Genomic DNA, 15,017 nt, shown 5'->3' with positions numbered 1-15,017 from the left:
AGGATTTATGAGATTTGTTAGAGATAATACATAGAATAATATGTAACTTGTATTTTGGCACATCTTCCTTAGTTTTTTTCCTTCTAATGGTGGTATTAGTACCTTGTTGTGCTCATTCCATTGGGGGAAGGATGACTAAGAAAGATATGTCATTTTTTGGTAATAAAATTTATTGCTTCTACCTATGAGCTTCTTTTCGCAATATTTCTTTGTCTATACTTAGAATTATTTATAAGCTACAATATATACATAATATACAATATATATACTACAAGAAAATATATAAGAGAATATATATACATAAGATACAATATAATATACTACAAGAAAATATATAAGAGAATATATATACATAAGATACAATATAATATACTACAAGAAAATATATTATGCTACAATATATACATAATATACAATATATATACTACAAGAAAATATATAAGAGAATATATATACATAAGATACAATATAATATACTACAAGAAAATATATAAGAGAATATATATACATAATATACAATATATATACTACAAGAAAATATATTATGCGAACATATATACATAAGATACAATATATATACTACAAGAAAATATATTATTATGCGAATATATATACATAAGATACAATACATATACTAAAAGAAAATATATAAGAGAATATATATACATAAGATACAATATAATATACTTCAAGAAGTGATATTTATGCATGACAATTTAGTGTTTTACTATTGTTTTGTTATTTTCTTTTTCATCAAGCACTTTAATAATTAGATATACATATATACTACATATATATTTTTAATATAGCCATGATACTACAAGAAATTGTCTAAAAAAAAAAAAAAGCCCGCTAGGCCCGCGAAGCCCACGAGCCCGGCCTGTTAAGCACAGGACCATGTGGGCTTAGGCCCGTCACGGGCCGGTTCCACCCATTAGGCCCACGAAGCCCGGGACCGCCAGGCCCGGGACCGCCAGAGCCCGGGACCACGAAGCCCGGGACCGCGAGGCCCGGCCCGTTAGGCCCACTAAGGCCCGGGCCCGGGACAAAATACAGCATTACTTGGCACTATGTTAAACATATTTTGGGACTTGTGGGAGTTCCATTGTCGATGGACTTAGCGACAAACTATAGGACAAGGCCGGGGATGGCTAAGTTAGAGTCGAAATTGATCTTACAAAGTCGCTAGTTAATTCCATATGGGTGGGCCAAGAGGAAGAAGCTAATCCACTAAAAGGCTTCACTCAGAAGCTAGAGTATGAAGGAGTACCTAAGTATTGTAAGCATTGTAGGATTCTGGGGCATTCTGTTTTGCAATGCAGGGTGCTGGAGCGAGAAAAGAACAAGGAAAAATAGAACAAAAATCAGGAGGAAGAGGAATCTGCTAGTAGAGGAGAAGATAACAGGGGTAACACAGGGGAAACACACAGCAATCAAACCATAATTATGAAGGAGCAGACCAAAACAACCCAAAAAACACAAGGTAAAGAAGAGGTGCGGCTTACTCGAACTATGGGACAAACAAGAGGAGAATTGGTCACAAATAGCTACAACAAAAAGGGTAAGGATAAGTTGGAGGAAGATACATGGCAAGTTCCTAACACTAAGAGGAACCAGCAAAAAGAAAAAATGAAAGCAATAGAGGCAAAGAATGGTGAGCAATATGCTGAAAATAAAGAGAGGATGCAAGAGCAAAATCAAGAAGGAGAGCAAAACATCAAAGACAGAACTAATTCTAAAAAGAAAAAGCACAAGAAGAAGAAAATGCCCAGAAAAAAGAGTATAGTACTATTTAAACCTGCTATAACACATGGTCAGTCCAAAGCTAACAAAGTAAGCAACAAGAAAAGCAAGCAACACACAAGCACATAATAGCTAGCAAGTGAAATACTGGGCAGCGAGGCTGCTTCACAACAACAGGTTATGAAGGATACTAATGCTCAAACAAACAATTACAAGGCAGAACACTCGGCAAACTCATGTACTAAGGACCACAAAGCTAACCAACCTCAAGAGATAGCAGAAAGAAGCAACACTGATGCAGACAATGTAAGACACACAATTACAGAAAGGAGAACTATGAGTTCAAAAAACAAGGAATAAGAGAGTTAACAAGATGAAATGAATGATAGAAGATATTATGATGGCCATGAAAGTCATAAAACGTTCAAAAAGGATCACAACAGAGTTCAATACCCTTCTAGCAGCATAGACACGGAGATAAGGAATCAACCTCCTATCAAATTGGTGTTAGAACTATTTGGAGACGACCAAGACAAAGAGGCAACACAGTGTGATCAGAACAACCAACAACAACAAATTAACTCGACCTCTTCAAACATCAAAGATGACAAGCAAAGAGGCATCCAAGAGGGGTCGCAAGAGATAGCCAAAGCAGAGGAAAATTCATGCCCAGAAGATGAGAAAGGAAAAAACAGACAAAGAAAGACAGGGAAAAAATCCAAAACAAGAGACATTCCTTTCCAAAGAGAGAAGGAACAAAAACAGGATACTCATAATCAAGTTTCCAATGATTAGTGCCATATTCTGGAATATTAGAGGTGTTAGGTCTAAAAAGGTCATACATCGTTTGAAGAATTTGATCAAAATTAACAATTGTGATGTTGTGGCTATCTTAGAGCCTTTCTTAAATAGCAACAAAATTGAGGGTTACAAAAGATTTCTGGGCTTTCAACACTGCTTGGCAAATACCAGTGGACAAATCTGGTGCTTCTGGAATTACCAGGCAGATCCGGTAGCCAATGAAGATCAGCAAGTTACTCTTTGCTTTAAAGGAAATTGTATTAGTGATGACAGCTATGTAACTCAGTGTACGCAAAATGCAGTGCTACAGAAAGAAAAGCGTTATGGGAAGATTTAGAAAACATGGCTAATATTATCAATGGGCCTTGGTGTACTGGTGGAGACTTTAATGTAATCATGGAGTCGGGAGAAAAGCTGGAAGGCAGTCCTTATAGAGCTTACAAAAGTTTCGATTTTGTTACTACCATGGAAACATGTGGACTGATAGATATTGACTACGTGGGAGCTAAACATACTTGGTGCAACAATAGACGTCCAAGGAAGAGAATATGGAAGAGGCTGGACAGAATCTTGATCAACGACCAATAGGCTCAAAAATTTCAACAAAACTATGTTAGGCATTTGGTGAGAACAGGTTCAGACCATCGACCTTTGCTCATGAAATATCGAAATGACCAACAAGAGGCTATCAAGTACTTTAAGTTCCTGAATTTTTGGGTACAACAGTCTGGATTTATGGATATAGTTCAAGACTCGTGGAGTACTCAGGTAGAAGGTAATGCTATGTGGAGATTAAAGACTAAGCTGCAAACTTTGGCCAGAAATCTCAGTAAATGGTCTAAAGCAAACATAGGTCACATAAATGAGCAGTTCAATAATTAGGAGGTTAAAGTGCAACAACTAGAAGAGTTAGACCTTCATCAAAACTCGGAGGAGAGCAAGGAAGAGCTTAACAAAGCTCACGCGGAATATATAAAATGGCTTGGTATACAAGAGAATATTCTAAGGAAAAAGTCTAAAGTTAAATTATTTCGAGAGGGGGACTACAACAGCAACTACTTCCATAGTGTCCTGAGAGAAAAAAGAAGAAAACTTTACATTCACAGGATCAAAAACCATAGAAACAAATGGGTTCAAGGGGATGACAAGATTGCAAAGGCAGCTGTGAAACATTTTGAGAAACTGTTCAATCTCCAATCTCCCACAGGGAATAACTCTACCCTGAACTGCATTCCTAACATCATCTTTACTGAAGAGAATGAATATCTGACAGCTATCCCAGACATGGAAGAGATCAGAGAGGCAGTTTTCAACCTCAGTCAACACAGCACAGCTGGTCCAGATGGTTTCAATGGGGTCTTTTTCCAGACTTGTTGGGAAACTATCAAGGATGATATAACTACTTTTGTCCAGTCCTTTTTTAATGGTTGCAACCTTACAAAATTCTATTCCCACCCTTGCATTGTCTTAATTCCAAAGGTCGAGCCCCCTACCAACTTCTTAGAATTAAGACCCATCAGCCTAAGCAACTTTAGTACCAAAATCATTTCCAAAATCCTTGCGGGCAGACTAAACACTCTTTTACCAAAGTTGATATCAGACACTCAAAGTGGCTTCGTGAAAGGTAGGCTGATCACAGAGAATGTGATTCTAGCTCAAGAGATCATTCAAGGTATTGGCAAAGACAACAAAGGGGATAATATAGTAATCAAGCTAGACATGGCCAAGGCATACGATAGACTATTCTGGGTCTTTTTAACAAGCTTTATTCTGATCCAGAGTTCACCCCCTTTCACATGAATCAAAGATGCCCCCAATCAACCATTTAACTTATGCGGATGATATTGTGATATTTAGTGTCGGCAACAACAAGTCAGTCAGATTAATTATGCAACAAGTAAGCAATTATGAGAGAGCCTCAGGGCAAAAGGTTAATGGAGACTAAAGCTTCTTTCTTACAGATCCAAAAGCTAGAGCTCAAAAAATCAATAGGACGAGAATAACCACGGGCTTCATGGAAAAATGTTTTCCCTTTAATTACCTAGGCTGCCCCTTATATGTGGGTAGAAAAAAACTCTCTCATTTTGACCCGATTGTGACTAAAGTGACTAAGCAGTTGAATGGGTGGTAGGGCAAACTCCTTACTTGTGGGGGGAGAATTGTTCTTATTAAAAGCGTCCTCCAATCTCTACCTATTTACACTCTTTCTGCTATGAGTCCTCCAAAAGGCACCCTTAATTTGATTGAAAAGTATTTGGCTAGGTTCTTCTGGGGCACTTTAGCAGATAAAAAAAGTATCATTGGAGTGCTTGGAGGAACCTATGCCTACCAAAAAATGAAGGCGGTATTGGCATAAGATCAATGGAGGACATTGGCAATACTTTGGCCATGAAGAGGTGGTGGAGATTTAGAACTCAGAACAATCTATGGGCAACCCACCTAAGAGCTAAGTATTGCATCGGATTGCACCCTGTGACAAAAAAAGTGGGCTCCAGGTAACTCTTATGCTTGGAAATACATGACTCAAATCAGGGACAAAGTAGAAAAAAATATGATTTGGAACATTAATAAGGGAAATAGCAGTTTTTGGTGGGATAACTGGTTAGGAAATGGGGCACTAGCAAATTTTTTCCCAAATAGCAGAAAGAGCAAAAATACTACTGTTATGGAATTCATTCAAGTGGGCAGCTGGAACATGAACAAACTCATCAACACTCTCAACGAACAATTTTCCTTATACATCAATGCTATAGATATTGGAGATCCGACTCAAGAAAATTGCGCATTATGGGAAGTCACCGCAGATGGCCAATATTCTAACAAAAGTGCCTGGCATACAATTAGGAGTAGAAAGTCAAAGAATCCAGCTCTTCACCATATGTGGCTCAGTTGCATTCCCTTTAAAATCTCCTTCTTGGCCTGGAGACTATACCTTGGTAAGCTCCCTTTTGACGAAGTTATTTCTAAATTTGGTAACTATATTGTTTCCAGATGTAGGTGTTGCAACAATCTTAAGGAAGACTCAATGCAACATGTATTTATAGAAGGAGAAGCGGCACAAAGACTATGGCAAGCTTTTGGAGCCCCGCTAGGCATCAAACATGAAAATTGGAGCATTAGGAGAACCTTTACAAACTGGTGGGAAGCAAAGTCAAAGAACAACATCCATAAATTCACTCTTCGAGCAGTCCCTTTGGCCGTGTGTTGGGAAATATGGAGAAGCTGGAGCGCATGCAGGTATGGTGAACAAAATAAATTTCAAGTAATAAGTATGGAAATGCACATAAACTGGACCATACAAGCGGCTCTAGAAATGGCATTCCCAAAAATCGGTAAAATAGAGTCATGGCCGAGGTTCTGTGATATGATTGAAAGATGGACACCAACCTTCAATGTGCTTCAAGTTAGTTGGCAGAAACCTTCTCCTAGAAAGATTAAAGTAAATACAGATGGAAGCTACTTCAAGGAAACAAGTAAAGCAGGAATAGGGGGAATAGCCAGAGACGGACAAGGCGAATTGATCATGGCCTTTTCCCTACCCGTCCAGTGTAAGACTAACAACACTGCTGAGGCTCTGGTAGCCAAAAAAGGAATCCAATGGGCTGTCAATCAAGGGTACAACAATATTGAATTGGAGTTGGACTCACAGATAATTGCCAACATGCTGATGCAAGGCAACAATAACAATCTCAAACTTAAGAAGCTCGTCGAAGATATCAGACAGACTCTTACCCAAGCAGAGGTTAACATTGTTCACTGCTACAGGGAAGCAAATCAAATAGCCGACAGGCTTGCCAAAAACGCTGCTATTTCGGGCGAAAGTTCCTTCTTTTACAACTTCCAACACCTCCGAGGAAATGTAAAAGGGTCTTTCCAACTAGATAGATAGTAATTGCCTAGATTTAGGAAAAGGTACGACAAAGCTAATTTCTTTGTAAGCTGATTATTTTGGGTAGTGAACATGAGTGAGAGGTATATACTTGTAACCCCTCATGTCCCTCAAGATTAGAAGGAGGTCAGGTCCATGTCCCCCTCCTATGTACTTTTTTGGTTGATATAGATATGGTAGGGGTCTAGCCACACCTCCCAACACCACAAGGAGTGAAAACTTGGGTGATTGGCTTAATTAAAAAAAAAAAAAGAATTGGAGTTGAATCTATAGGTTGAACTGATTAGGGTTGGGGTTTGAATGATTTTCTAGCCTTAATATATAATTTTATAATGATGATACTAAACTTGAATAACACCCCTAGTATGTTTGACCTTTTGTTAAATGTACCATATCAAGGACTAATTAAAAAAAATACACCTTCAATTGTAAATATCATGGCTTGATATTCTGGTGTCTTAGGCTTAGAGGAACTACACCATTTACATTTTTAATATAATTAGTTTTTTAAGTGTACGTGCGTTGCACGTGTGTGTAGCGTCAATCAATTAAAAATATATAAATTGACTATAAATAAATGTAATGTTAGTTTAAATAATAAAAAATAAATGTTAGGAGTATTACATTGACACAATAACTGAATTCAATATCTTCTTAATATACGATGATGAATTAGTTAAATTATGTACAAAATTTGTGATTACACATGTACTTTATTATTAGATATTAATATGTTAAATTATATCTCACCTAACATCTCGTTATGAATATATTTTTTCTTCTACTATTTAATCGTTATGTTCATATTTGTATTTTGAACAATTTTATTCTTAATATTATAATAAAATTGATTTTGCACGTTTCTTTTGGTTTCATCATTGATAGTACTTCATGAAAATAAATTTATGTACTTTAATATTTTTATCAAGTTGAAAAATAATTTTACCTATATATGAATAAAAAAAGAATGAAATTGAATTATTTTGGTAATTACTTCATTCAAATAATTTTATTAATTAATTATTCAACCACTTAATTATTTATTCTTGTCATTAAAGAAAAAGATTAATTTTTGAGGATTCAAATTCTTAATATTGGCTCAAATAAAAATTTGATATTTAATAATTATACTTTTATCCATACAAGAATTCTGTTACAAATGGTAAAAATTTGAACTCTTCCACCTTATGTTTGTCGAAGCATTAGTATTATTGAAGTTTTTCCAATTATTTTTGCTCAAAAAAAGAAGTTTTCCAATTATTCTCTCCCCCCTCCCCTATTATTAAATATTTTGTAATTATTTGTTCTTAATATATTTTAATTCATATAATATACAAGCGTTGCGCGTGTATCCATTTATGAGTAAATTAGTTTTAAAAAAATTACATAAATATTAAGAGCAAGAAGACATAGCTTTGAAGATTTAAAAGGCTTTTTGAATCTCTTTTGGAAAGCCATTTTCAAGTTTTTTCTTTCTTTTTCAACTTCATTCTAAGAAATAACACAAACAAGGTTAGCACACAAATATAACATATTTTTTTTTTCTTTCTGGCAAGCAAAATTCAAGTTGTTTTATTTCTATAATCAATATAAGAAATATGATATGAATACTTCGATCAAATTAGAAAGAATAAATTACTATTGCATTTACACTAGATTAAAAAGAATAATCTATCATTGTAAAAGTAGAATACAACAATTACATTTTGAACCATAAGTATTAATTGATTTCAAGTTTTTAAATATTAAACAAATTAAATTAAAGCTTTATTAAATGTAATATTAATTTTAAAGGTACCATATCTATTAACATTTTGCGTTGGAGTCTTCTGCTTTTATAATAACTATTATAATAAGATCGGTAAATATATAAAACAATAAAAAAGTATAGGTACTTGAAAGAAAATAATAAATGTATTGACAAAGAAAAAAACAGGGTAAGGGATGACTTATAATCGGTCCGATTGTTGGACCATGGACTCATCCGACCCATATATTTCTTGTAATGACATTTATCTAAAATAACATAACATATTCATTTTTTAATATCTAATTTACAATTCTAAATGTTACGATCTGGATTTCTTACCCTCGGGAGTCATTGTCACGATCCAAAATCTCACCTGTCATGATGGCGCCTATCGTGGTACTAGGCAAGCCTCAACTCAACATCTCAACACAGAAGAATTTTTAAATAAAAGCGGAAGCAGTTAATATTAAATAAAAAATTTTAGAACAGAATATAACTCCAAAAATACTAAACAATCCATCCCCAAAACCCGGTGTCACTGAGTGCATGAGCATCTAAATGATAACAACATCCGACTGATAAAACACTATCTGAAAATATAGAACAGTAGAATATGAAAGGAAAGGAGAGTCAAGGTCAGCGAACGCCATGTAGCTACGTCAATAGTCTCCTGAGTCTGACTCCTCAATCAGCAACCGCCGTGATCAGAAGTGTCTAGATCTGTGCACAGGTACATGGGGTAACGTGAGTACACCATTTCAGTAAGTAACAGAAATAAATAAGGAACTGAGAAGTAGTGACGAGACAGTTATCTCAACAACTTTCAAATAAGAGTAGTCTTACTTTCAATTTAACAGTGTAAGTCACATCAGTACGTACTCAATAAACCAGATATCAAATTTGACTAAGCAGTAAATAATATCTTTCAATAATTTTCAAAATAGTGATATAACATCTGCGATGCAACAGTAATGAAGTAAATGTATTTTCTCAGAATAAAAGTCACTTTGTCCTCCCATTCACTCCAACCTCGCAATCACTCATTCCTCACGTTCACTTATTCCTCTCAGTCACTCAGTACTCGGCACTCGTACTCAGCACTCGCACACAGTAGGTACCTGCGCTCACTGGGGGTGTACAGACTCCGGAGGGGCTCCTTCAGCCCAAGCGCTATAAACTGCACGGACAACTCATGTGTTGCACGGACAACTCATGTGTTGCACGGACAACTCACGTGCTATAATAATATAGTATCTGGATCCGCACGGACAACTCACGTCATGCACGGACAACTCACGTGCTATAATAATATAGTATCTGGATCTGCACGGACAACTCACGTGCTGCACGAACAACTCACGTGCTATAATATAATATCTAGATCCGCACGGACAACTCACGTGCTGCACGGACATCTCACGTGCTATAACATCAATAACCTCCCAACTAGGCCCTCGGCCTTACTCAGTCATCAATCTCTCCAGTCTCTCGGGCTCTCAAAAAATCATATAAACAGCCCAAACAGAGGTAATGTCATGTATCAACAATGAACAGCAAGAGACGGAGGCATAATAAGCAAGAAAAGCTATGACTGAGTATAAAACAACAATTAACAGCTATTTCAGCAAGTACACGACCTCACAGGTCTCAACAGTGATCATATAAGGCTTAAACATGATTTCTAACATGAAGTATAGTCAATTTCTATGAAAACAAAGGGAACATGTATTAAACAGTAGGCCAATTAATTCCACAGTCTCGCGGGATGGACTAAGTCACAATTCCTACGGTGCACGCCCACACGCCCGCCACCTAGCATGTGCGTCACCTCAAAAATAGTCATACGCCACAATGTCCGGGGTTTCATACCATCAGGACCATATTTATAACCGTTACTTACCTCAATTCGCGCAAAATCCTACTCCGCAATGCCTTTTCCTCTCAAATCGGCCTCCAAATGCCTCGAATCTAGCCACAATAATTTGATTCAGTCAATAAAAATTATAGAAATTAATTCCACATGCAATTTTACATTTTCCATTAAAAATCTGAAATTACACTAAAAATTCGTCTGTGGGGCCCACGTCTCGGAATTGGACGAAAGTTGCCAAATATGAAATCTCATCCAACCCCGAGTATAACCATATCCAAATTACTAAATTTCGATAATATTCGACCCTCAAATCCTCAAATCCTCAAATCTATCCAGGAGGGTTTTCAAACTCTTCCAACTAAATTCACAGATTTAATGCCAAAACTAGTAATAAATTCGGGTAATCTAACAAAAATTAAGTTAAGAACACTTACCCCGTTGTTTTCTCTAAAAATCTCCCGAAAATCGCCTCTCCCCGAGCTCCAATTTGGTAAAACTGGAAAATGGGATGAAGTCCCATTTTCATAACTTAACATTCTATCCAGATTTTCCGCAGTTACTGTTCACGCGCGGGTACTGTTCGCGGTACTGTTCATAGACACTGTTCATGGGTACTATTCACGGACTGTTCACACACACTGTTCACGGGTACTATTCACATGTTGTAGAAATAATCAGCAACTATCCAAAGAGAAAAATTCAGCAACTCTTATTTATATCCGTTAACCTTCCGAAATCCACCCGAGGCCCTCGGGACCTTGATAAAATTCATCAACCAGTCCTAAAACATCATACGAACTTAGTCGAAACCTCAAATCATATCAAATAACGCTAAAACCGCAAATCACAACCCAATTCAAGCCTAATGAAACTAAGAACGTCCAACTTCTATATTCCATTCAAAAACCTATCAAATCAAATCTGATTGACATAACGAAGCTATGAAAATTTTCAGAACTGGATTCTGACCCCGATATCAAAAAGTCAACCCTTAGTCAAACTTTCCAAAAAATCTTCTATTTTCCAACTTTCACCAAAATGCGCCGAATTATCCTACAGACTTCCAAATCCAAATCCGAACATGTGCCTAAGTCCAAAATCACCATACGAAACTATTGGAATCATCAAAATTCCATTCCGGGGTCTTTTCTCAAAAGTCAAATCTCCGGTCAAACTTAAGAAATCTTTAGCCTTAGATTTCTAGATTCCGTTAAATGACGATAATTTGATCTAGGGACCTCCGAATTCGATTTCGGGCATATGACCAAGTCCCAAATCACGATACGAAACTACCGGAATGGTCAAAACTTTTATCAGGGTTCATTTGCTCAAAATGTTGATCGAAGTCAACTCAGTTGAGTTTTAAAGCTCTAGTTCACAATTTAATCCATTTTTCACATAAAAACATTCCGAAAAATTATATAGACTGTGCACGCAAGTCGAGGAACTATTGATACCGCTTTTTCAAGGTCTTAAAATACTGAGATAATTATTTAATTTAAAGATGACATTTTGGGTCATCACATTCTCCACCTCTAAAACAAACGTTCGTCCTCGAACGTACTACGAATTATTCTGAGGTTACCAAATTGATGATTTTACTTCTACACAAATATTCGCAATTGATCCCACATTACCGCATTCGACATAAGTCCGACAACACCATTTCAATCGAGATTATTTCCTTTATCCATATTTGTAGACTTTAAGACCAAATTTCTTACGCTCCAATCATTTCCAGAAAGGTCCGATTTTCACATCAACACACGATATTAGTCTCGACTAGTTATAGCAACTCGTGCCTACGCACCCATCAAATACGGGGTGTTACATTCTCCCCTACTTAGGATCATTCGTCCTTAAATGAGAAGTAGAGTCCGTCTTCAAACACATAATGTAACTTATCTCTTTCTTTGCACATCTCAAAATCCCAAATTTTTCTAACTCCCAAAATTTTCAGAAATTTCGGCAGTGTCTCCCCTGTAATTGGGCCTATCCACCTGCCAGAGTAACACCAAAACAACATGTCCACAACCCAACAAAGCACCACAAAGTATATATTAATAACACTAATCTTCGTATTACAAGCACGACATTATCACAATGATATCTTGTCACGACCCAAATCTCGACCCTGGTCGTGATGGCGCCTCTCGTGAAGACAAGGCCAGCCAGTCTAACCCAACTCGTCCTTTAAAATAGTAATTTAACACAAATATAGTATAAACATGGTTTAATAGTATCAAATAGCGGAAAGTATGAATAAGAAATGCGAAAATCCAGCCCGACACAGCCCTAACCGTGGTGTCACAAGTCACGGGCATCTACTAGGGTATAAATACAACTGAAAGTCTGGAGTGTACAAATATAGACTAATTAAATGAGGAGAGAGAAAAGCAGTGCTGCAAACGCCGGCAGCTACCTTGCTAAACTCTGATGACTCTGCCTCCAATCAGCCAAAACATACCTGAATCTGCACACAAGGTGCAGGGAGTAATGTGAGTACTCCGACTCAGTGATTAATAATAATAAATAAAGACTGAAGGCAAGAAATCATGCAAAAGCACAAGGCATTCCATACTGAAGCAGTAAAATCACTTTAAATAGTAAAGCAGTGAGAAATCAAGTGAAAATCCCTTTTTCCAACAAGTAAAGCAAGTAGTTTACAAGTGAGTAACAAAAATGAGAGAAATGTAAACAGCCCCTCGGGCAAAACATGTACAACAAACCACTCCTCGGGCATAATATCAACAGAACCAGCCCCTCGGGCTCAATATCAGAACAGTGTCAGCCCCTCGGGCTCAATATCAAAACAGTAACAGCCCCTCGGACTCAATATCAGAATAGTAACAGCCCCTCGGGCACAATATCAGATCAGTAACAGCCCCTCGGGCTTAATATCAGAATAGTATCAGCCCCTCGGGCTACCTCACAATCACTCATATCAGCCCCTCGAGCATAGTATCAATCACTTAGAACAATGGGTACTCGCGCTCACTGTGGGTGTGCAGACTCCGGAGGGGCCCCTTACGGCCCAAGCGCTATATCAAGCCACATCGTGGCATCATCACTCGGCACTCGGCCTCACATCACTCAAGCCACCTCGTGGCATATAAAGTATCTCAGGCCCTCAGCCTCATATCACTCAGCATATCCTCACATATGGCCCTCGGCCTCACTCAGTCCAAAAATCATCACAAGCCCCTTGGGCATTAGTAAAACAGTAGTTCTCAGCCCAAAACATGATGTAGAAATATCATTTAAGTTTCAAATCTGAGTAAAAGTGGCTGAATTTGTAAAACAGTAGATATCAACAGGACTGAGTTCAAATAATAAGTCAAGTAGTGAGGAAACAGTGATAAAAATCCCCGAAGAGTTCAAATAGTTGGCACGAAGCCCAAATATGGCAATCATCCCAAATCATGATGTTAACAAATGAATTTCAGTCAAATACGCGGTAAAATCATCAATCGGGACGGACCAAGTAACAATCCCCAATAGTAAAAGACCCCACGTTCATCATCCAACGCGTATCTTGCCTCAATATAGCACTACGATGTGCAATCCGGGGTTTCAAACCCTCAGGACATCATTTACAATCATTACTCACCTCGAACCGGCTAATTCTCTAGCTCGCGACGCTTTTGCCTCTCGAATTGGCCTCCACGCGCGTCGAATCTATCCAAAATCAGAACGAATACGTCACAATATGCCAAGGGAACAAAGCCCAAGCGAAAACATTTGAAAAATATCAAAAATCCCAAAATTAGCAAAACCCGAGCTCCGGGCCCACGTCTCGAAATAGGATAAAATTTACATTTTCAGAATCCTCATACCCTCACGAGTCTAACTATACCAAAATTATCCAATTCCGATACTATTTTGTCCTTCAAATCATTATTTTACATTTTTGAAAGGTTTCACAATTTTCTTCCCAAATTTCATCCCAAATCACGAATTAAATGATGAATTCAGTGATAGATTCATGTATTCTAGCCAAATCTGAGTTAAAATCACTTACCCCGATGAATTTCTTGAAAAACCTTCGAAAAATCGTCAAAATCCGAGCTCTCTAGGTCAAAATATCAAATAAAACCCAAAACCTCGTATTTATAGAGTACCCCTCAGATTTCACCCTCTGCGGGCCGCACAAAACCGACCGCGGTCCGCACAAAAACGACCGCGGTTGCACAGCTTTCCTCTGCAGTGACAGGCTTTAGTATTTTGGCCATCACTTTTTCTACAGATGTCCAAATTGCAATATCTTTACCTTTCTGGAAACTAGACACGAAGGGCTACAACTTTTGTTTTTGAATCATCTCAAAATTCCTTGAAGATCAAAAGATATGAGCTTCCGAAGTTGGATCGAAGACCTGCGGATCTTCATGACCGCGGACCACGGACCATTTTCCGCGCCCAACACTAAAACTTTTGCCCCCATCCATTTTCTAAGTTCAGGAATGTCCGAACTCGCTCAAAACTCACCCAAAACACACCCGAGGCCCTCAAACCTCAACCCAAACATACCAACACCTCCCATAACATCATTAACAACTTGTCGAGCTTTCGAATCACTCAAAACAACATCAAAACACCAAATTAACTTCGGATTCAAGCTTAAGAACTTAGAAATTTCAAATTCCACAAACAACGCCGAAACCTATCAAATTAGGTCCGATTGACTCCAAATTTTGCACACAAGTCATAAATGACATAATGGAGCTATTCCAACTTCTTGAGTCGGATTCTGATCTCGATATCAAAAAGTCAACCCCTCGGTCAAATTTCCAAACTTTGGCTTCTCATTTTCGCCATTTCAAGCCTAATTAGACTACAAACTTCCAAAAAAATTTCGGGCACGATCCTAAATCCAAAATTACCATACAGAGCTAACCAAATCATAAAAATTCCCATCCGAGATCAAATACACATAAGTCAAATTTTGGTCAAACCTTTCAAAT

General features: G+C 37.5%; 1 protein-coding gene across 1 annotated transcript; it reads left to right on the top strand.

The window, feature by feature from the left end:
- The first annotated feature begins 1,512 nt into the window (after positions 1 to 1,512).
- LOC138889895 (uncharacterized) lies at positions 1,513 to 2,103 on the top strand. Its single transcript, XM_070173238.1, has 2 exons — positions 1,513 to 1,833; positions 1,921 to 2,103. Exons 1-2 carry the CDS (start codon positions 1,513 to 1,515, stop codon positions 2,101 to 2,103), a joined length of 504 nt encoding a protein of 167 aa, XP_070029339.1.
- The last annotated feature ends 12,914 nt before the right edge of the window (positions 2,104 to 15,017 follow it).

The sequence above is a fragment of the Nicotiana sylvestris genome, chromosome 4 (genome assembly GCF_000393655.2).
Source record: "Nicotiana sylvestris chromosome 4, ASM39365v2, whole genome shotgun sequence".
Classification (NCBI taxonomy): Eukaryota; Viridiplantae; Streptophyta; class Magnoliopsida; order Solanales; family Solanaceae; genus Nicotiana; species Nicotiana sylvestris.
The sequence above is the reverse complement of the archived record's forward strand: the minus strand, read 5'-3'. Positions and strand labels throughout refer to the sequence as shown.